The sequence below is a fragment of the Sphaeramia orbicularis genome, chromosome 19 (genome assembly GCF_902148855.1).
Source record: "Sphaeramia orbicularis chromosome 19, fSphaOr1.1, whole genome shotgun sequence".
Lineage (NCBI taxonomy): Eukaryota > Metazoa > Chordata > Actinopteri > Kurtiformes > Apogonidae > Sphaeramia > Sphaeramia orbicularis.
In genome coordinates this window covers 28,347,928-28,370,645 of record NC_043975.1, presented here as the reverse complement: position 1 = coordinate 28,370,645, position 22,718 = coordinate 28,347,928, and the positions used below count along the sequence as shown (strand labels likewise).

The 22,718-nt window shown below is 36.9% G+C and overlaps 1 protein-coding gene across 1 annotated transcript; it reads left to right on the top strand.

The window, feature by feature from the left end:
* The first annotated feature begins 4,431 nt into the window (after positions 1-4,431).
* On the top strand, positions 4,432-20,870 carry fkbp10b (FKBP prolyl isomerase 10b). Its single transcript, XM_030122111.1, has 10 exons — positions 4,432-4,830; positions 6,526-6,671; positions 11,020-11,209; positions 11,410-11,555; positions 11,646-11,835; positions 12,985-13,130; positions 16,373-16,562; positions 16,673-16,815; positions 18,103-18,266; positions 20,392-20,870. Exons 1-10 carry the CDS (start codon positions 4,637-4,639, stop codon positions 20,581-20,583), a joined length of 1,701 nt encoding a protein of 566 aa, XP_029977971.1. The 5' UTR covers positions 4,432-4,636; the 3' UTR covers positions 20,584-20,870.
* The last annotated feature ends 1,848 nt before the right edge of the window (positions 20,871-22,718 follow it).

The window sequence follows — 22,718 nt, the reverse complement described above, 5'->3', positions numbered from 1 at the left end:
TTGATTTTTTTTGTTTATTGTTAAAAAGTTTCAACATGTCATACCTTAGATGTGTTTCATTATCGTCTTGAAACATCCAGGATTGACCTTGATGGAACAGAGCATGTGCAGAAAGGAGCATGTCAGTTTCAACAATGGCACAATATTTGGCAAAGTTCAATGAGTTCAGAGTGATTTTTAATGCAATATATTGGGATCTCAGGAATGATCTCCCCCTACACCTACAATCCATGGACTCTGTTGAGACTTTAAAAAACACCTTAAGCCACTATTGTTCATGCAGGCATTTTAAATGCAACTGACTCAGGGCTGCTACAAACGGACTGCACTTTATGTATTTATTGCATTTTAAAACTGTATTTTATTCTGTATTTTTGATTGCTCTTAACTGTATCTTGCACTGTAAAGCACTTTGTGACCCCCCGTTTTTGAAAAGTGCTCTATAAATAAAACTTACTTACAAACTAGTGTGTTGACCCATGGGGATCCAGGGGTTTTAGATGTGGTAGTTTTTATGCTGTTGTTGATTTGTGTAAGCTGTACCACATTTGTCGGCGGCCAATGCTCAGATGGTAGAGCGGGTCGTCCAATAACGGAAGGGTTGGCGGTTCGAATCTCGCTCTGTCCATGTGCTGTTGTGTCCTTGGGCAAAACACTTCACCCTCCTTGCCTCCAGTGCTGCTACTCACACTGGTGTATGAATGTGTATGAATGTTTGTGGTGGTCGGAGGGGCCGTAGGTGCAAACTGGCAGCCACGCTTCTGTCAGTCTACAAATGTAGTTTACCACCACCAGAGGGAGAATGTGAGAGTGAATGAATAATGGATCCACTGTACGCACTTTGAGTATGCATTCATAGAAAAGCGCTATATAAATCTAATCCATTATTATTATCATTACCGCATTTGTCCAGCAGTCACTGCCAAAGCCTTCTGGGTATAGCAACATGATTTTAAGGCTACGGAATTCCAAAATTACTAATATCTCCCCAAATACTTGCCATTTTCACTAGTCTGTTCCTTGACCAAAACTACACAAGTATGCCAAACTACAGCAGTCAGCTCTTTATGGATTTTGTGTGAATCCCAAGACACACACACACACACACACAGAGGCCACTTGGCTTTTATAATATAGATGCACAGGGTGTCCAAAAACTTTTTTCCACCACCATATGATGTAGTTTTGCAGGTTGAAAAGCAGATCAGTGTTTATCTGTTGCAGAAGAACAAACATCATCTTTTATGTTTGACAAACCATCAGCATGATGGTGACTTGTGGTGAAGAAAGTGTACAATTATGTACAATTCTATGTTCCATGGATGCATATATGCATAATGTCAACTGCATATGTGTTTTATTCTACATAACAGTTACATTAACAGTTTTGATGTTTAAGTTGAGTATTAAAATATAAATGAGGCTTTTACAGTATGTATAAATGATGTAAACAGGGTGGTATGATGGTCCAGGTGTTAGAACTGTCCCCTCACACCCAGATGGTCATGGTTGGATCCCAGCCTTAATGTGTGGAGTTTCTATGTTCTCCCTGTGTCCACGTGGGTTCCCTCCAGGTACTCCAGCCTCCTCCCACCACCAAAAATTTGTACATTAATAGGCTAATTGGTCAATGTAAATCACCCAAACGTGTGAATGTGAGTGAATGGGTGTTGATCTGCATGTGTCAGCCCTGTGATAAACTGGAAACACGTCCAGGGTGAACTCAGCGTTTACACCGTGGTGGCTCCACTAATCCATGGGACCCTCCCAAGGATTTAGTGGTTTGGAAAATTAATGAATAAATGATGTAAAAGTCATAACATAATCATTTGATGTTGCTATTCACTGTATTAAACCTGTTCCTGCATGAGTTTAACCATTTGGAAACTGACTTGTTGTTCTTACTGATTAATCATGCAGATTTGTGAACTTTTCCAAATATTTACTTGGACTTGCTTATGATTAACAGTTAGTTTAGGAACTGAATGAGTTTTGTTTATGTCTTCGTTGCAGCTGTGAGCACGGAAGATGTTTATTATTGACATAAAACGTCTGAGCAGAATAAAATGTACATTTATAAGTTGTCTCATACTCTGTACAACTGTTAAATACGCTTTTGCAATTAGAATACTTCTTTCACCCTTTCATGCATAGTGGTCAGTACAGTGGACAGTTATTCTCCAGCTGTTCTCGTATATTCATGGGTTTTGTTTTAGTTCCATATCAGCCAAAACAGTGGACACTTATGCAACATCCCAAACACTGCAGTTCATACCATTACTCTAACTTTGCTGTTCTTGATAAAGCTGATCTGCTGTAACATGTTTGAGTGTAAATCAATTGTTAATTATGGGCGACACGGTGGTGCAGTGGTTAGCACTCGTGCCTCACAGCAAGAAGGTCCTGGGTTCGATTCCAACACCATTCGACGGGGGGTGGAACCTTTCTGTGTGGAGTTTGCATGTTCTCCCCGTGTCTGCGTGGGTTCTCTCCGGGTACTCCGGCTTCCTCCCACCATCCAAAGACATGCACTAATAGGTTAATTGGTTAATCTAAATTGCCCATAGGTGTGAATGTGAGAGTGATTGTTTGTCTCTATATGTTCAGCCCTGCGATGAACTGGCGACTTGTCCAGGGTGTACCCCGCCTTCGCCCCTATGTAGCTGGGATATGCTCCAAGCGACCCCCGTGACCCTAGTGAGGATAAAGCGGGTTCAGAAAATGAATGAATGAATTGTTAATTATTATTAGACTGTAATTAACAGTTTTCTTGAACAAAAAGTGTTTTTTTTTTTTGGCATATTATCACCATGAAATGAGTAACAACTAGTATTAGAGTATGTTAAAATGTGAGATAAAGGCATTAGCGGCATTAAAAATGTTTTTATTTCATATTTTTCACACAGTATACCACTTTCTGATGATGTTTCTGTGCTTCAAAAATTAAATGTATGGTCTCCAACTGAGTGGACATTTTTGTAACTTTGTGACAAAAAATTCAATTGCCTAGTTTTTTTCATGCCTAAAAGAGGAAACAAAAAAAATCACTCAAGAAAAAAATTTTGACCAAGGTTCTCATAATTCATGCATGAAAGGGTTAAAAAAAAAACACTGTAATTCTGCTTCAAACTGAAATGAAAACAACAATGAAACAAAACAGGTCTTGTTGGGTATTTCTGGTCTGTAGTGGACAGTACCGACTAAGGAAGGACATCCCAGTCTCAGGATCATTGATCAGCTATGGGAGGTGTTGATCAAATAAATCTGGCCCTACTTCTCCTTTATAGCATTTTAATAGATTTGTAAGAGTAACTGAGATTAGATTAACCCTTTCATGCATGAATTGTGAGAACCTTAGTCAAGATTTTTTTCTTCAGTGTTTTTATTCCTCCTTAGGCATGAAAAAAAAAACAATGCAATCGAGTTTTTTTCTCCTATGGAGTTACAAAAATATCCATGCATTTAATTTTTGAAGTAAAGAAACATATGTTTAAACCTCAATATCAGAAAGTGATATGAAAACAATGAAATAAAAATATTTTTAATGCTGCTAATCTGATGTCTTCTCACATTTTAACATATTCTAATGCTAGTAATTACTCACTTCATGGAGATAATATGCAAAAAAAATTGTTGTCTAACAAATAACAATTGATTTACACTTAAACATGTTACTGCAGATCAGGTTTATCAAGAACAGCAAAGTTACAGTAATGGTCTGAATGTCAGTTTATGGGATGGTGTGTAAGTGTTCACTGTGTTGGCTGATATGGAACTAAAACATCAAAACCCATGAATATACAAGAGACCAGCTGGAGAAGAACTGACCACTGGAGTGACCTATGCATGAAAGGGTTAAAAAAAAAAAAATCCCTAAACTATAACACAGCTGTAATGATTAGCAGATGAAAAAAAGAAAAATGTCAAAAATGTGGCTTTTATTATTATAAAAAGGATAGTAATGTTTCTACAGTGTTGTATTTATGAAAATGTCAGCCCTTCAGTTTTTAACCAAGTGTGCTATTTTTATTTTATTGATTATAAATCTCTGTTTCAGCTTGGTTGTGTGTCTTTACGGCATTAATGAAAAACTTGAGGCTCTGGAGGCCTTCAGGTTACTTTACGGCTGCTCCACAGAGGCGGATGTGGGTTTGCAGCTGTTTGTGTAGATGCTGTGAAAGCCTGAACATGAAGAAAAATGTGCGTCAAAATAAAAGCAGAACAGTAGCGTTTGGATGACTTATTATAGTGATGATTCTGTAAAGACGAGTGTATTAAACATGAGTGGCAAGACTTTAATAACACATAATCCCTCTTCTTTTATTCTCAGGATTGTTTAATAATAACACCTCCACATCCACGGGGGTTTTCTTTTATTTTGACCGGATGTGGAGCTCTTTTCCAGTCGTGGCTGACTTTCCACAGTCTCTTTTTTCCCACTCCCAACCTCAGCATTTCTTCCCTCTGGTGGAACTCCTCACAATAACCTGGAGATTGTCCACGTTTGCATTCAGACGCCTGTTCTGTTCCACATCCACGTCCTCGGCCCTCTGCGTAAAAGGCGCACACAGCCGTCCGCCACCTTTAACCAACTCTACCCAAACTTTAAAAGTGATCCGCAGAAGTTGTGGCAAAAATGTTTCTTGGATGCGTTTTGTTTTTCCTGTTCAGTACGTGGTCATCCGTGGAGTGTAATCCCAGTCCTGTGTTAGATGTAGTCGTGGACAGATACTTCATCCCCAGCGTCTGTGCCAGAGAAGTGAAGAACGGAGACTATGTCCGCTACCATTATAACGCAACATTTATAGATGGGAAAACATTTGATTCTAGGTGAGTCCACTTTGGATCACTTTAAACTCTGTCCTGCTGCTTTTAGAAAGTTTTTTTTTTTTTTTTTTTTTGCACAAAATCCACATATGCGTCTTTGCGTCAATATTTATGTCCATTTAAGTTTGCACCAGTCTATGGAACATCTGCATGGTTTTGTGGACTGTAAAGCTGATCTTTCTTTTGTCTCTGTTTAACCCTTTATAGGACACTCATAGAAATACTCTGAAATTTAAAATTCCAACCTTAGTGTGCTATTGGAGAACCTATCAAGACTTTGTTACTTTTGGGAAATTTTTCAAAATGTTTTATTGTTATGTAGAAAATCACGGTCAGTGAAGTTACCATATTTGGTTTCTTACCTGTAAATGGCAAAAAAGAAAAAAAAAAAATCTAAGAAGTAGGCCTAAATATTAAAAAAAAAAAAAAAAAAACTAGAAAAACACATGTAAGGTGAAAGGAACATGTATTTTAGAACATTAGAACATTACTTTTAGAGCATTCCAACAACATTAGTGCTGATCCAGACACTTGTCAGCATCCACATTATCCCTTTGAACATCATTCCTTATATTAGTACCATCACACTACCAGTCAAAAGTTTGGACTCACCTGGTTTTTCTTTATTTTCATGACTATTTACATTGTAGATCAGTGTTTTTCAACCTTGGGGTCGGGACCCCACTTGGGATTGCCTGGAATTTCTAGGAATTGATAAAAAAAAATTTAAATAAAATATATGGAGAGCTGAAAGAGACAACCCCAATCCATAAAAGACATGACAAACTGTGAAGCTGAAACTGAAGCACTGTGGTACTGTTTATCTTTCAAATGTTCATTGTGGTCAGTTTCAGATCCTGCAGCTCTTTCATAATTCATAGTTTGAGTTCTTGTTTGTTCAGTATTAATTGTCAGCCTTGTAAATCCAAGATGCACTGACTGTACATATCCTGACCAAGGAAAATCAAATTCTCACTTTGTGCAGTAATCTACACCTGGCTTTTCTGCCTCCGTCCATAATAATATATATTATACAGCCTAAATGTCATCTAAAATTAACATTTATTTGCAACATAGTATAGCAAACTATTACATGATCAAAAACAAATTAATTTTAGCAAAAATAAATAAATAAATAAAATCTCTGTTTTGAATGTCTGAAGTTGCCAGAAATTTGTGATGTAAAAATGGGGTCACGAGCCAAAAAAGGTTGAGAACCATTGCAGTAGATTCTCACTGAAGGCATCAAAACTATGAATGAGCACATATGGAATTATGTAGTTGACATAACTCAAAGCATGTTTTATATTTTAGATTCTTCAAAATAGCCACATTTTGCTTTTATTATAGCTTTGCACATTGTTGGCATTCTCTCAGTGAGCTTCATGAGGTAGTCACCTGAAATGTTTTCTAAAAGTCTGAGCACTGGTTGGCCATCTGTGGTCCATCTCATGTCATTTAAATGAGAAGGTGAGTCCAAACTTTTTACTGGTAGTGTACTTCATGGTACCTAACAAAGCAGGTACACTCACTGTTCATGCAGAGGTGGGCCTTACAGTCCCTGTAGACCACATTGGACCTGAGATTGTAGCCTCACTGTCCTCACTGGAACTGTTGCTATCACTGCCTTGTAATGTATGCAGAAATGACCAAAAATAGTCACTTGCCTGATAAAAAGTTAACCGTCGCCTCTGTCAGCCACCAGAGAGGAGCCGCTAAGGTTGGCCAGATCGGAGAGGGCCGCCTCATCGCTGGCGTCGACAAAGGTCTGCAGGGCATGTGTGTCAATGAGCGCAGGACCCTGACCATCCCACCACACCTGGCCTACGGCAGCACTGGAGCAGGTAAACCACCCAGGGTTCAGTTTAACACTCAAAGACCTAAACAGCCACTGGTGACCAAAAGCATCCACTGATATGAAATGTACCACTAATCCTGACAGTACAAGAGGAGAATTCATGTAAAAATGCAGTTTCTCAGCTTTTCACCGGCTCAGATCTGCGTTTATTAGACTGTCATGTTCTGCAACATTCATTCATCCATAAACCCATGTATTTAGTTTGACAAATAGTAGAGTGGATCCCTGTTTTTATGTTTAGTTAATTATATATTTTGCTGGAAATGCTCTGTTGCTGTTCTGTTTTGTTTTTTTTACTTTATTTATAGAACATTTTGAACGTTTTAGACAGAGTGATACACATCATAGGGCAGGGGGGTCAAACTCATTTTAGTTCAGGGGCCACATTCAGCCCAATATGATCTCAAGTGGGCCGGACCAATAAAATGATAAGAGTGAAAAAAGTAAAATTAAATTATGATAATGTTGACAACTACAAAAATCGGAATAACATGAACAACTGGAAACATCTTAAAAAAAAAACAACTGCAATTTTAGCAATATTATGCCTCAGATTATCAGTTTATCATTTACACATGTGCATTATAACTTACATTACAATTACAAATACACAAAACATTTAATAACAGGTAGAATATTGGTACAATTGCATTTACTTATCCTAAGACATTTCAAGTTATTCATATTTTTTTGTAAAATAACAGTTTTTTAATATAAACATTTTCATGTAATTTTGCTTTTTTACACTAAAACATAGAGAAAATTTGCGGTTTTCATTATTTATAGGTTTAATATGATAGATTTTACTGGTCTGACCTACTTGATATCTAATTGGTCTGTATGTGGAATCTGAATTAAAATGATTTGGACATCCTCGATTGTTAATATCTTTAGTGTAATTTTTGTATTTCACAAATCCATCCTACGGGCCAGATTGGATCCTTTGGTGGGCCGGATTTGGCCCCTGGGCCGCAAGTTTGACACCTGTGTCATAGGGTATAAAAAAAAAAAAAAACAGAATAAACATCAATTGTCAACTCCCTTCTCACCCACCACCCAAGGCCAATCACTCAAAACCCAAAGAAAAAAAACAAAGAATTAGTTAAAGAAAACAATTCAACTAAAAAAAAAAAAAAAAGAGGTATACACACAAACATATATAAATTAAAAATGAATAAATAATATTAAATGAAATAAATTACAAAAAGTAAATAAATAAGTACACATATCAATCATCCAACTCAGAGGAAAGATCCAGTGAATGTATCTAGTTCAAAAAAGGATCCCAAGTAACATGAAAGGATTTCACTGAGCCTTTTAGTGTAAACCTGAGTTTCTCAAGCTGCAGATTATGAAGCATCTCATGAACCCAACGAGAATGTGAAGGGGGACTGGGGAGTTTCCAATTAAGGAGAATCAGCCCACGGCCCTGCAGAGTGGAGAACGCCAAGGCCTGTTTCAAATTTGTTGCTGCTCTGTTTTGATAGTAGTTGACATAGTACTGATCTAAAATGCTTAACATCTTCTGACCCACTTATCATATCAATACATTTAAGTTAGGTAAAATGCAGTGTCACAGCTTTCCAGTGGTATCTGATGTGTCTTTTTGGAACAAGGAAACACGTCTTCTGAAAAATTGATTCACAGATAAAACTCAACACAAGAAGAGAAGAATAAATAAAAACCAAAATAAAAAAATAAAATACAAGAATAGATTAAAAAGACATATAAATAGCTGTACAATTAAAAACAGTATCATACAGAAAAATAAAAAAGCAAAATGATAGAATAAAATACAAGAATAGATTAAAAAGACATAAAAACAGCTGTACAATTAAAAACAAAAAATAAATAATAAAACAATAGAATAAACATAATAATAAATTCAAAATAGAATATAGGATATAGAGAAAAAACTCTTTTGGAACTGACACATTAGTAGCACCGAGTCTTTATGGGTTAAATTCATTCACCTCAAAATTCTACAGACAGTACCTCATAATGGCTAAGTGAAAAAAGTTAGTTTCAAACTTCTGCAAATTTATTAAAAATAAAACAAGAATATAACTTGCACAGAAGTATTCAGTGTTTGCCATGACACTCAAAACTGAGCTCAGGTGCACCTGTTTCCACTCATCATGCCTCAACTTGACTGGAGTCACCTGTGGTCAGTTCAGTTGATTGGACCTGAGTTGGAAACACACAGGGTCTAGTCCGGGTCGAGGGAAGCATGAATACACCAACGTACAGAGACATCCTTGAGGATAACCTGCTCTGGACCTCAGACTGGACCGAAGGTTCATCACTGAACAGGACAACGACCCTAAACACAACCAAGAAAATAAAACAGCGGCTTCAGGACAACTGTGAACGTCCTTGAGCCCAGACTGGAACCCCATTGAACATCTGTGGACAGTCTGAAAACGGCTGCACCAACACTCCCCATCTGATGGAGCTGGAGAGATTCTACAGAGAAGAATGAGAGAAACTGCCCAAAAATAGGTGTTTTAAGATCATAGACTCATACTCAAACAGACTGGAGGCTGTAATTAGCGCCAAAGGTGAGCAAATGCTCTGCAATTTTTAATAAAGTTAGTTCATTAGTTCGCATCATTTAAAATACATATACAAGTTATATTCATAATTTCCAGCAAGATATGATTTTGTTAAAAGGGTAACCCCAGAAGCTATCCATAGCTTATAAACGGGGGCCTAAGACATTAAGCAAAACAGTGCAATTTATTATGAAAACAATCCCTATTTCTACCTAAGCTAAAACCTGAAAGTTGCAGTTTCAAACTTTTTTCACTGTCATTACAAGGTATTGTGTGTAGGATTTTGAGGTAAAAATTAATATCCATTTTGAAATGAGGCTGTAACACAAGAAAATATATAAAGAAAAAAACTATAGGGCTGCAAATACTTTTCAGATTTCCTGTATTTTGCAGTCAAAAGTACACGTTTTGTAAGTGACATGTAGAAACTTGAATCCATCACGGCTCATATGCTGAAAGTAGACTTTTAGAAGGAAATCTTTTGTCCTATGGCGATCTTATATGGTATTTAAATAGGGGATTATTCACACAGATTCAGACTTGTCCCATATTCCTGTACAGTGCATTAACGTTTTCTGTTTTTGAGGTACATCACCACAAGTTGGTTAATGGTATCCAACAGTTATTCATTCAAATTAAAGTTTTGATTTTGACAGATACTGCATTTTTTTAAGGGAGGTGAATAAAAATGTTAAGTGAACTATATTATAACATTTTTATTTCTTAAAAGATCTAGTCAATATGTAATGGGGTTTTCAATTTAAATTACAAAAAAGTCATTTAAAAATGCATTAAAAAATTAAATATGTATAATATATTAACTCTGTTGGCACCAAAGTGGCAATATTGCAACAAGCAACATAACTGAATGAAATCAACAGCTTTTTGAACTCTTGCTATAAAAATTGAATTAAAAAAAACTAAACATGTGTCTCAGAGGAGGAATAGATCAATATCTGGAGAACTCAACATTTGACCACCTCTTCAAGAACATGGAGGGAACATTGCTAGAAAAATATAATTCGATTTTTCATAACTCCTAAAGTTACAGCTAAATATATGTCCAGAGTTCAACCTTGTTGGAGAGAATGTGGAGATATCAATGTAAAGCATGCACCTGTCTTTTGTTTATGTCCTTAACTTGTATCATTCTGGGATAATGTATATTCAACAATTAAGATATTGGGTTATGCAATTCCTAAAACATGTTTGGTGATGTATTTCAGATGTAATATTGGTAATAATGTAAGAAAAAATGATAGATATTTGTTTAAAATACTATTAGCAGCCTGTAAAAAGGCTATTACCAAAAAATGGTGCAGATTAGAACTACCTACAACTAACGACTGGATATAAACTGTGAATGGAATATTTGAGATGGAGATTCTGACCCATAGACTGAGGACTCAAGAAGAACAGTGTCATGATAAATGGAAGAAATGGACAATTTTCACTTCAACATCAAACTACTAAAGACAATTGTTAGTCACAAGGTTTATTGTAGTCAGTGTATCCCATATGTCCCCTATGTTTGTCTTGTTTTGTAATGAACATAAAATAAACAATAAAAATAAAGTAAAAAAAATAAAATAAAAAATAAACCAAAAACTCCTTTATCCTTGAAAGTATGTGTGGTCTTTTCTAAAGGTAAACACAGACATTTCCATTTTGGTTGACCTTTTCATTTCCATAACATGGAAAGAGTTCAAATCACATTGTAATCTTTAGAGGCTTTTTTAATGATGGGTGATAATATAAATCTCTGTTGTCTATTTCCAGGTGATGTAATTCCTCCTGATGCCACGCTGGTGTTTGACATCCATCTCCTAGATCTGTGGAACACAGCTGATCTGGTCATGACTACAATTATCACCACTCCCAAAGACTGTAAACGCTCTGTGATGCGCACTGACTTTGTGCGTTACCATTTTAACGGCACCCTCCTGGACGGCAGCACATTCGACTCGAGGTGATTTGTGGTTCACACTATTAGTCCGAAATGTTTAATGTGTAAAACGACATGTTGACAGAATGCTGATGTTGGATTATGTTATTAAGACACTGAAACAGATCCATGTCCCAGTAACAGTTCTTGTGTGTTTGTACTGTGTCACCCAGGTATGTTGTCTGTTGTGTGTTTGACTTTGCGCTTGTATGAGCCCTACGCAGCTACACCAGGAAGCAGACTCACGACTCCTTAGTGGGTGAGGGTTGGCTGGTCAAAGGTATGGATGAAGGCCTGCTGGGTATGTGTGTAGGGGAGATCAGGCATATTGTCATCCCACCCTTTAAAGCTTATGGAGAGAAAGGATCAGGTGAGAAGCAGAACACATTAAATAAAGCCAGAAATGAACCAAAGAACAAATCAAACCATTAAATAAAATCCTCCACTTTTCACTCACCAGGCACAGAGATTCCCCCCCAGGCGACTCTGGTGTTTGATGTCCTGTTGGTGGACATTCACAACCCGAAGGACAACATCACCATTGAGAACCAAGTGGTGCCTGAGTCTTGCACTCGGAGGTCTGTGGTTGGGGATTATATACGATACCACTACAACGGCACCTTTCTGAACGGCGTCACCTTTGACACCAGGTGAGTGAAAATATGTTTAAAAGGTACCTGTAGTAAATTATCATTGCTAGGTTTTTCATGAGATCATGTATAATATGAGCAGTTCTGTCTGGTAACTGTTAAGTATGTGCAAGTACCAAGTTCCAGCACCAGTAGTGATGCAAATTTGTTGTTTTGTCTGAGATGACACATATCATCCAGTGCTGGGTCGTGTTTTTCAGATGATGGAGTGCAAAGCTAACAGCTGCCCAAACACACACATGTGCTTTCCACTCAATCTCACTCACTGACTGCTGCTTGTTTACTTACACTCAGTCACCCGAAATCAACGTGGATACATCACTTCTGCCACTGTGCATAATTCACCTAATAAAAGGTCCAGTGTGGTGCATTTATGGTGATTTTTTTTTTTTTTTTTTAAGATACTGAATTTGTGCCTCTCTTGCTTATAAGTATTACACAAAGCACAGTTAATGTCATAAGCATGACCAGTAAAGGTACACTTTAACCCTTTAACAATTGCGGTCTCTCCAGTGCTACATTTTGCACTTTACAGCATTCAAATTACTGTAACTCCTGAACTGCTGAGCTATCCACATCATCCACAGATCCTGAGCTTTCCAACACTATGTAACACTTTACGGCAGCAGTGTGGGACTATTACAAGTTGAACGGAACTGAATCAGAGACTTCCACAGAGGCTAAAAAACGCCTGGAAATAACAAAAAATATGAAGCCATAATATGGATACTGAATGTTCAAGACCAAAAAGCATGTTTGAGCAGATGTAAAATGTTGCAAGTGTATTTTTTCAATCTCAAAAAAGTTTGTTATGGACGTGTACAGTTGTTTCTGATAATAAATGCTAAAAACTTCAAGTCATTTTTTTTTTTTTTAATATTTTGATAAAACACACTGTTTTAAGCATTTATTATTTATAATAATAATTAATGGCCAGATATTGAAAGTTAAGTTCTTCATGAAAACAGAGGTGCAAAGTAATTGGCAAAACAGACATTTTCTGACACTTTTATTGCAAAGAAAACATGAAGACACCTAGTCGGCCTGTTATAATAGCAGTCTTAAAAGGGTTAAAGTGTTTTATCAGTTCTGAAGATGAGTACAGTTTTAAGTTTTTCTAATAAACGTGTCATAAACTTCTGTCAACAGTTACCAGAGGAACAGCACATACAACACCTACATCGGGATGGGTTATGTGATTGCAGGTATGGACCGGGCCTTGTTGGAAGTCTGCATGGGGGAGAGGAGAAGGGTCATCATCCCTCCACATCTGGCGTATGGAGACAAAGGAGCAGGTAAGGTTATGTTAGCGCCTCACAGGGACTTCACTTATGTGATGGGGTTCTATTTTCCAGGACCCTTTTATATATATGTATAATGTAGTGATGAGCAAATGATACTGAGGCTTCGGAGCTTGTTACTCTTCTTACAGTGCAGTGATTCAAAACGGTGTCAGAGCTTGTATAAAAATACCACTGTCGCGTGACCGATGAGGTTCAAAGCTTCAGATGTCATCGCTGCTTCACATCACACTTCAAAATGTTTCAGTGTGTTTCATTGGCTCAGAATGTTTCACTGAGCCTGTTTACATGCACAGCACAACTTTGATCATTGTCTGATTTCTGGAGTTATTCGATTATTCAAGTGATCATATAAACTGAATGATCTGATATGCTTTTGTCAAATAACGGCAGTAATCTGATTATAAGAAATCAGATTAACACGCCTGGATTTGTCCCCGCTACTCCGATGTCTTCCTGCATGTATACAGGTTAATCTGATGTAATTCAGTTTTTTACATCTGTGCATGTGTAAACACAATTCAAATCATAGAGAACAGAAGTTACGTGGTCAAACAGGAGTGGAAGACAACAGGAGGTTTGAATCTACCGTTATTACATACATATGTACTCCGAAAGAAATCCGATAATGGACTGGAGCATCTAAACCAGGGTTTCGATTACTGCATTTCTCAAGCGCATGTAAACACGTTGGATCTGATTAGTACAATTATCTGATTATTCCCAGTTATCTGATTTTTATGGTCATGTAAACAGGCTCAATGATCAGTTGCAAAGCAGGAATGATCTTGTATCCTGTTACAGACTTTTAGCCCAGTTCGTAAATAAAGCAGAAAGCTCTAAATAAACCTGAACCAACATTTAACCTTATTCTATCATTTAGATTTATTCTTTGGTTTAATGTGAAATGTGTTTTAGAGAGTTGGTGAGGTTTTTTTATGTTATTATATTTTATATTTCAAAGTCAGAAGTGTATTATATTTTACTCTTTAACAAAGAACTTAGTTGTTCATAATTTATTTTAATGTGTGATGTTATTATTTAGTATAAATGAACAAAACACATGAACGACCAGTCTTTTCTGAACTTTTATTGCTGACATGGGATTGAAACGGTCAACATGCTTACATGACCATAAAAATCCGATAATTGGGAGTAATCAGATAATTGGAATAAGATATGATGTGTTTACATGCACTTCAAATCATAATCAAATCAAATTTTATTTATATAGCGCATGAAAAAAGGTAATTTGGAGCTCACAGGTTGTGCAGACCTTCCTTTATTTTTTCACATTTATATAGCGCCAAATCATAAGTTATCTCATGACACTTTACATACAGAGTTGGTCAAAACCAGACTCTAAGCCAATTTACAGAAACCCAACAGAATCCTCCAGGAGCAAACACTTATGACTGGTGACAGTGGCGAGGAAGAACTTCCCCTTAACAGGTAGAAACCTCGAGCAGACCCAGACTCCTGAAGGATGGACATCTGCCTTGACCAGTTGGGGTTAAAGAGAGAGGGTAAAGGAAGAGAAAAAGAGAGAGCGATAGAGATAGAAATACCATAATTGAAAACCTGGGTTTAGACGTTTCAGTCCATTATTAGATTTCTTTCAGACTATGTATGTGCAAAGTGATGATAGACTCAAATGTCCTGTTGTCTTCCATTCACATTTGATTATGTCACTTCCATTTTCTATGACTTTAATTATTTTTTACACATGCGCAGATGTAAAAAAAAAAAAAAAAAAATCAGATTAACCTGTATACATGCATAAAGACATTGGAGTACTGGGGAGAAATCCAGGTGTGTTAATCTAATTCCTCATAATCAAGTTACTGCTGTTATGTGATAAATCATATCAGATAATTCTGTTTACATGATCACACTTAACTAATTTGATAACTCCAGAAATCCAATAGTGATTGGAGTATTGGTATGCATGTAAATGGGCACCAAGTCAGTGGTTCAGTCATGCTCGTGAGGTTGCTATGGCTTCAGTTGTCCACCAGATGTCACTGTTAAGGAATCTTTGAATTTTTTTCAGCGCAGTTATAAAAAAGGCCACAGAGCTTCAGATTTCACCTGCTCATCACTAGTATAATAATATGCAAGTGGTCCCATTCTATTTCTCTGACATTTTCATCCTGTGGGGGGACTTTAACCTACAGCATCTGAGATCAGGAGAGTGCAGGGTACATGGACAGTCTGACAGTTCATCACAGGGTTGCACTGGTTGTGAAATAAATGCTATTGTTGTCTGCTGATAATTCTGCACGCTCTAACAGTTTTCTTTTCAATTCCTTACTAAGAGTTATGCATTATTATTCATTTCTGAGAATGAATGGGTTAAACTAAGGCAATCCTGGAACAAAGATGTCCAGGATTAATACAGTTTGAGCAGGGGTGTCCAAGGCCGGTGTCCTGCATGTTTTAGATATTTCCCTCTTCCAGCATAACTGGTTCAATTAATGATCAGCTCATCATCATGCTCTGTAGAAGCCTGATAATGATGTCATGGCTTCCAGGTGTGATGGAAGAGGGAAATATCTAGAACATGCAGGATACTGGCACTTGAGGACCAGATTTGGACACCCCTGGCTTAGTCTATGGTTAGGCTGAAATGGCTTCTTAGACAAGTGTCTCATATTTGGAAATAAAATATTTAATTATAATTTAAACAGAATTAACATAAATTGTCACTATCCTGTACAACTGCTGCTTGAGTATTAGTATTCTAGCAAACTCAAATTGAAGGCTTTTCAACCTTTGTCAAAAAATTCATGTCGTCACTGATATGGTGTCTTTTTTTCCACTGTATTTAACCAGGAAAACCTCAATGAGATTAAAAATCTCTTTTTCAAGAGTGTCCTGGCCAAGACGGACAGCAGTACATTAAATAGTTTCAAATAGACGCAAGCTTTCATAAAAACAAGTTTTCAATACATCAAAAAACACAATCAAGTGAAACCTTCCAGTCAACTTTACTAACAGTGCCCTCGAGATGAAGATTAAGTGCATCAGACAAAACATCTGCAGCCAGATGTCTCCGTCTCTAAGTCATGACATCCTCTTGAAAGTGTCCAGCGAAACCAGATCTTTAAGTTTGATCATCTGTGTTCTGTCTTGTACAAAGGTGACATATGAGAGACATAACAGATTAGAGGTTGAGTTTTTCTCAACCCTTTGCAGAACCACAGAGATGGAATGATGTGTTATGTTTTGTGCAGGTGATGTGATCCCCCCTTACGCCGTGCTCGTCTTTGACATTCACATCTTGGACTTCCACAACCCTAATGACACAGTGGACATCCAGGTCACCCACAGACCTGAAACCTGCAATGAAACCACCGCTGTCAACGACCTCGTCTACTACCATTATAACTGCACGCTGGTGGACGGCACCAAGCTCTTTTCCTCGTGAGTGACCAGGACATGACAGAAGATGAACACTAACAGTCTGCAGCTTTAGATCAGTGTGAATACAAGGCATTCACTTACATTGGTTTTTTGATTTGTTTCCTCTGCAGACATGACTATGAGAATGCTCAGGAAGCGGTGCTGGGCGCAGATAAGGTGATAGATGGGCTGGACCTGGGTTTACAGGGCATGTGTTTGGGAGAGAAGAGGGTTTTAATAGTGCCACCTCACCTGGGCCACGGAGAAAGAGGAGGTGAGACGTTAACATCGTCTTTAAAGGAGTGATATTTTGCTTTTTTAAATGAAATTATGCATTTTAAAACATTTCCCTGTGGTCTACATAAACTGTAAATGCTATGCTTGGGTCTGAATTTTTCATTAATTCAACTCCACACACATCTTCAACCCTATTTCTGAGTAATGACACCAGAAAGGCTGTTTTGAGCACTGGCCCTTTAAATGCAAATAAATCACTTTAACGCCCCGCCCCCTCCAGGTTGTTGACCGTGCTGCTCTGTCCCCTTCAACCACTTGTGTTTGTTAGTACAACCAACAACTGAACATTTTAGGTAATCGGCTTGAAGTTTGGACATATTTTCAGTATGGACTACAACCGCTGCTGCTGATAAACAATTATGGCGTACTTGAAGAAATATTCATCAAAAGTCTTGACCTTATATGTGCAAATGTTGTAATGTAACTAGTTATACAGGGTGGGGAAGCAAAATTTACAATATTTTGAGGCAGGGATTGAAAGACGGTGTATGACCAATTAGTTTATTGAAAGTCATGAGAATTTATTTGCCACAAGAAAATGTACATAATAGAAAATGTTTTTATTCTATGTGTCCTCCTTCTTTCTCAATAACTGCCTTCACACGCTTCCTGAAACTTGTGCAAGTGTTCCTCAAATATTCGGGTGACAACTTCTCCCATTCTTCTTTAATAGTATCTTAAAGACTTTCTCGTAATAGTTTTGCTCATAGTCATTCTCTTCTTTCCATTATAAACAGTCTTTATGGACACTCCAACTATTTTTGAAATCTCCTTTGGTGTGACGAGTGCATTCAGCAAATCACACACTCTTTGACGTTTGCTTTCCTGATTACTCATATGGGCAAAAGTTTCTGAAAAGGTATGGATAATAGTGTTAGGTATGATTATGACATCAATATATGTTTGGTTTCAAAACAATTGACGTAGTGCCTGCTGAGAAAAAACAACTAAATGTTCATTGTACATTTTGCTTCCCCACCCTGTAGATGTAACAAATTAAGAAGGAATTAAAACAGGTTGTAGAAATCCAGTCGATTTCTGCCAAAATGAATATAAAGATAGCTTTGCAGCATCTGGAGGGTTCAAATTCAAACTATGAACTATTAGGGTCCTAATACACAAATAAATGAACCAAAGACTAATAAAAGTGGGTTTAGCAAAATATGACCCCTTTAAGAACCCATCTGACAGCTCTTGTTACTATAAGCAGCTAAATATTAGATGTAAAAGTTAAACAGTCCTTTTCTTCTACTTGATGTTTCAGCTACTGGTGTACCCAGCAGTGCGGTGCTGGTCTTTGACATTGAACTGGTGAGCTTCCAGAAGGGTGTGCCGCCCGGGTACTTATTCGTCTGGCTGGAGGACAGTCCTGCAGAACTGTTTCAAGCCCTAGACTTAAACAAGAACAACGAGGTGCCCCAGGAGGAGGTATGATACTGCTGACAATAGGCGTTTCCACATTAGGGAGGAACTGATGGTGAAATTCTGGGCTGACGCTGTTTAAAATAGAATTTTGTCTGATAATTGACTCCAAAGTTATTCTGCTTCCTCTCGTTTTTGTTGACCTACCAAAAAACTACCTACCTTACTGCTGCAGGAGCCAAAATCAGGGGTAAAAAATGTAAACATTTGGAAATGCATACCTCTGTTGCAACATTGTCCTCCAAATATAAATATAAATAAGCTGAGATTGTTTCATGTTATATAAAAGTGTAGCTGCTTCTGCGGTTGGAGCAGTAGAAACATCCAAAGTCACGTTTGATGGAATCTGATCATTTATTGCTTAACCCTTTCATGCACAGTGGTCACTCCAGTGGACAGCTCTTCTACAGCTGTTCTCTTGTGTATTCATGGGTTTTGTTGTTCTTTTCATTGTTTTGTTTGTTTTTTTTACACATATCTTCATTAAAGTTTTAAGACACTACATATCTTTTCTGACATGAATTGGTAACATTATGTAGATCTCTCCTGAGCATAAACTCCCATAATCACAAGCCCTCTCCATAGTTTTCATCAATTTATCAGTAAATACATGTTTCCGTGTGTCAAAAATTAAACGTGTGGTGTCCAGCTAAGTGGACATTTTTGCAACCTCATGAAAAATAGGTTCATAAGAATTTTTTTTTTTCATGATTATTTTTTGTATGTATTTTATTTAATTTTTTTTTAATTTTAAAAATAATTTTTATTTATTTATTTTAAATTTATTTTTCAGAAGAAAATTTTCAATTGCATTGTTTTTTTCATGCCTAAAGAGGAATAAAAACGCTCAGGAAAAAATTTTGATTAAGGTTCTCATAATTCGTGCATGAAAGGGTTAATTATCACTTCTTCATACATTAATCCCCTGTCTGAAAACTACTGCAATTAGCCAAAATCTGTAGGAACAAGCAGCTACAGATGCCTTGTGTCCTATCAAACCAGTTGAATTACACTGTACTAAAAGGTAATTATGGAATTTGACATTTTTATCAAGTGCTGCAGCTTTAAGGGCGTTTTCTGCTTGTGTTCAAACCATCAACTTGACAGCCAGCAGTGAATATAGCAACACTTTTGCACAACATAACACCTATGACGTAACACTTATCCGAGCTGTTATATGTTGTGTACTTCATAATGACTTTAGAAAGGTGATGTGTGACTTTATAGACCGCTTAAATTTAAAGTTCTTTTTATGTGAATTTGTAAAAATGGCAGTTCAAAATGCTGTATTCAGTGTCTTTTGATAAAAACATCAAACCTGAAAGAGGTTTGTTGCTTCACTAGTGCTTAGTCAGAATTTAGTCTGATGTGTAGGATTTGTTGAGTTACTTATGGGATGTGACATGGGAATTCAGGGTAGGTAGAAGGATGGGGTAAGGGGGTGGGAGTATACAAGTTAACATTATCCTGCTCCTTTTCGAATGCTTTCTTTTCTTTTTTGGTTTTAATATATTTAAAATAAAATAAAACTAACATTAAAATATGACTTTTATAAATATGGTCCCTGGTTTTTGGAATGTGAAAATAAAATTCATGAAGAAGTTCCTCTGGTCCCAAAGAGGAACTTCTTCATGGTTTAATTTATTTTCACACTCAAAAAGCAGACATATCTTAGGTTGGTTTCATGACGTTTACTCACAGGAGCAAAATATCCTGACAAATTAAGTATAATAAAACAGTTGCAGTCATTTTTGCCTGTATGGAGGGTAAATATTTAGTTTGTATACTTTTAAATATGCAAATGCACAAGAGCCTTAGTAATAACCCTGAAGCTGAACCATCACTTCTCTCATCATTCCACTCTCATTGCAGGTTCAAGAAAACCTTTACCAGGTACCTCTAGACCACATTCATTTGATGTGATTGCGGAGCTTATTATAAAATAATTTCCCTGCTTTGGTGCCACCCGGTGGTAGTTAACATGAATCACAACATTGAATGCTTGATTGAAATTAACAATTTCAACGATTAAAATCACTTTCTTTAGAATTTGTGTTGCCAGACATGTAACAGAACCCCAGTGTGTCCAGGCCTGTTGTTAATGCGATACGTTGTCTTTGTTTCCTTTCAGTTTGGGGAGTTCATCAAGCTGCAGGTGGCAGAGGGCAAAGGTCGTATAAAGCCTGGGATGACCATGGAGCAGGTAATTTCTGACATGTTTCAGAACCAAGACCGGAATAAAGACGGCATCATTACGGCCGATGAGCTCAAACTCAAAGTGGACGAGGACAAGGAAAGAGAGGCGAGACACGATGAGTTGTGATGAAGACACGGGTCCATTCTCACTCAGGGATTAAAGCTCAACACCTTAAAATATGCAACAAGAGACTTTTCCCAAAGAGAACTGTAGTTTAATATTTTCTGTATCACATCAGACAGCTTTTTGATATGACAGGAGAATAGTACAGTAGATCTGTGTGTGTAGTCCTGTGTTGTATGATTGTTTGTGTTTGATAACTTTATTCCTCAAAAACAAACAAGCACCTTTATTTTGTCCTGAAACTTACATGAATTAAAATGTTTGTTTAAAAAAGAAAGAAAATTGTATTAATGGGAAAAGACAATTCCTGAAGGTAGACATGTCATTCAGACTGCACCAAAATCCCTGAAGTACTTTTTAACCTTTCAGATCAGCAGAAGAAATTAACTCACCATAAAGGATCAAATTAATGTAGGCTTAAAGCAGCGTAAAATGTTTGTCACCAATTTTTCATCAAATCTGTAAAACCCCAGCGATAGCCTAAGTATCATGAATCCATTAGTCTTTCCGTGATTATCCACCTGAGTCACTTCCCTCATGGTGAATTACTTCGAAGTTGACTCCATCACAAGTAGGCCACTTGTTTACATACCAAACAAGTGGCCTTGGGCTTTTTTGGAATTCCGCACAGCTGCAGCAGCAAAAAGCAGTTTCCATGTTCGTTGCTGCTGTGAAATTCCCATTCCCACAATGAACTTTGCAGCAAAATTTCCGAAAAGGCTCAGGTGACATTATCTGTCGAGTATGTAAACAAATGGACTGTTTGTGATGGCGTCAACTTTGAAGATGTTCACCGTGAGGGAAGTGATTCAGGAGTGTAATCACGGAAAGACTAACAGATTTGTGATACTTAGGCTATCACTGGGGTTTCACAGATTTGATGAAAAATTGGTGACAAATGTCATGTGCATATTATTTACAAACACTAAAAATGGAAAAGCTTTAGTTGATATTGGTGGAAAGACACTCACATCTATTCATTTAAGACTACATTACATTAGCATTTTGAGAACATTAAAATTGACTGAAGGAATAAGTGAAAGTGTCTTATAAGATAGTGAGAAACTGAGGATAAAATCCACTTTAAGACTAATAATATGGACTGTTTTAATGTGAACTATACCTTTTAACCTTGAAGAGTACGTCTACAGGGTGTATCCAAAAAGCAGACTCACAAAAAACAACATAAAACCAAAATGCAAAGACAGTTTGAAAATCTGCTCATGTGTTTATTAATCATGTAATTCTCCCTTGATTGACACCAGTGTCCCGGGTCAGTTTTCATGCTTCAGTGAACAACGCTAATTTGAACTGTGCAAAATAAGTCTTTTGTGCATGGAAGTGAAAGGGTTAATATGAGATCTGTCACCATGGATGACAAGTTCCATTGGTCTTTGACTTGCATACATAAAACAGGAAAAAATAATTACATTCACACATCGGAGAGAAACTGAAAATTACTTCAGGATTTTAATAGAAGGCACACACTTCCATTAGTGTGTGTGAAATCTTTGTATCGATGGTAGGGGGTTAACATGTCATTTTTTTTTTCTTCCCTGTTTTATGTATGCAAGTAAAAGACCAATGGAACTTGTCATCCATGGTGACAGACCTCATATTAACCCTTTCGCTTCCATGCACAAAAGACTTATTTTGCACAATTCAAATTAGCGTTGTTCACTGAAGCATGAAAACTGACCCAGGACACTGGTGTCAATCAAGGGAGAATTACATGGTCAATAAACACATATGAGCAGATTTTCAAAATGTCTTTGCATTTTGGTTTTATGTTTTTTTTCCTGAGAGCCTACTTTTTTCAGATGCACCCTGTATGTGTGTATATATATATATATATATATATATATATATATATATATATATATATATATATATATATATATATATATATATATATATATATATATATAGCGTCTCTTCTACTTACAGTATCACACCTGGAGTAAAGTGCAACCAACTCAGTTAAATCCTTACTTTTAGCAGCCACATTTAAACATAATTCAAGAAAAGCTGAATAACTATCAGCTGAAAGACCTTTAGTCCCTATAACTTTGTGGTGAATACAGATGTTCTATACAACATACAGTACACAACAAAGAAACACTGTCAATATGAAGCAG

What these genes read in the sequence shown, in the direction of transcription:
- fkbp10b (XM_030122111.1), top strand. Translation starts at nt 4,637, where the DNA reads ATGTTTCTTGGATGCGTTTTGTTTTTCCTGTTCAGTACGTGGTCATCC. An exon ending in CTACGGCAGCACTGGAGCAG is followed by an intron (nt 6,672 to 11,019) that starts GTAAACCACCCA and finishes GTCTATTTCCAG; the next exon opens with GTGATGTAATTCCTCCTGAT. An exon ending in GGCAGCACATTCGACTCGAG is followed by an intron (nt 11,210 to 11,409) that starts GTGATTTGTGGT and finishes AGCCCTACGCAG; the next exon opens with CTACACCAGGAAGCAGACTC.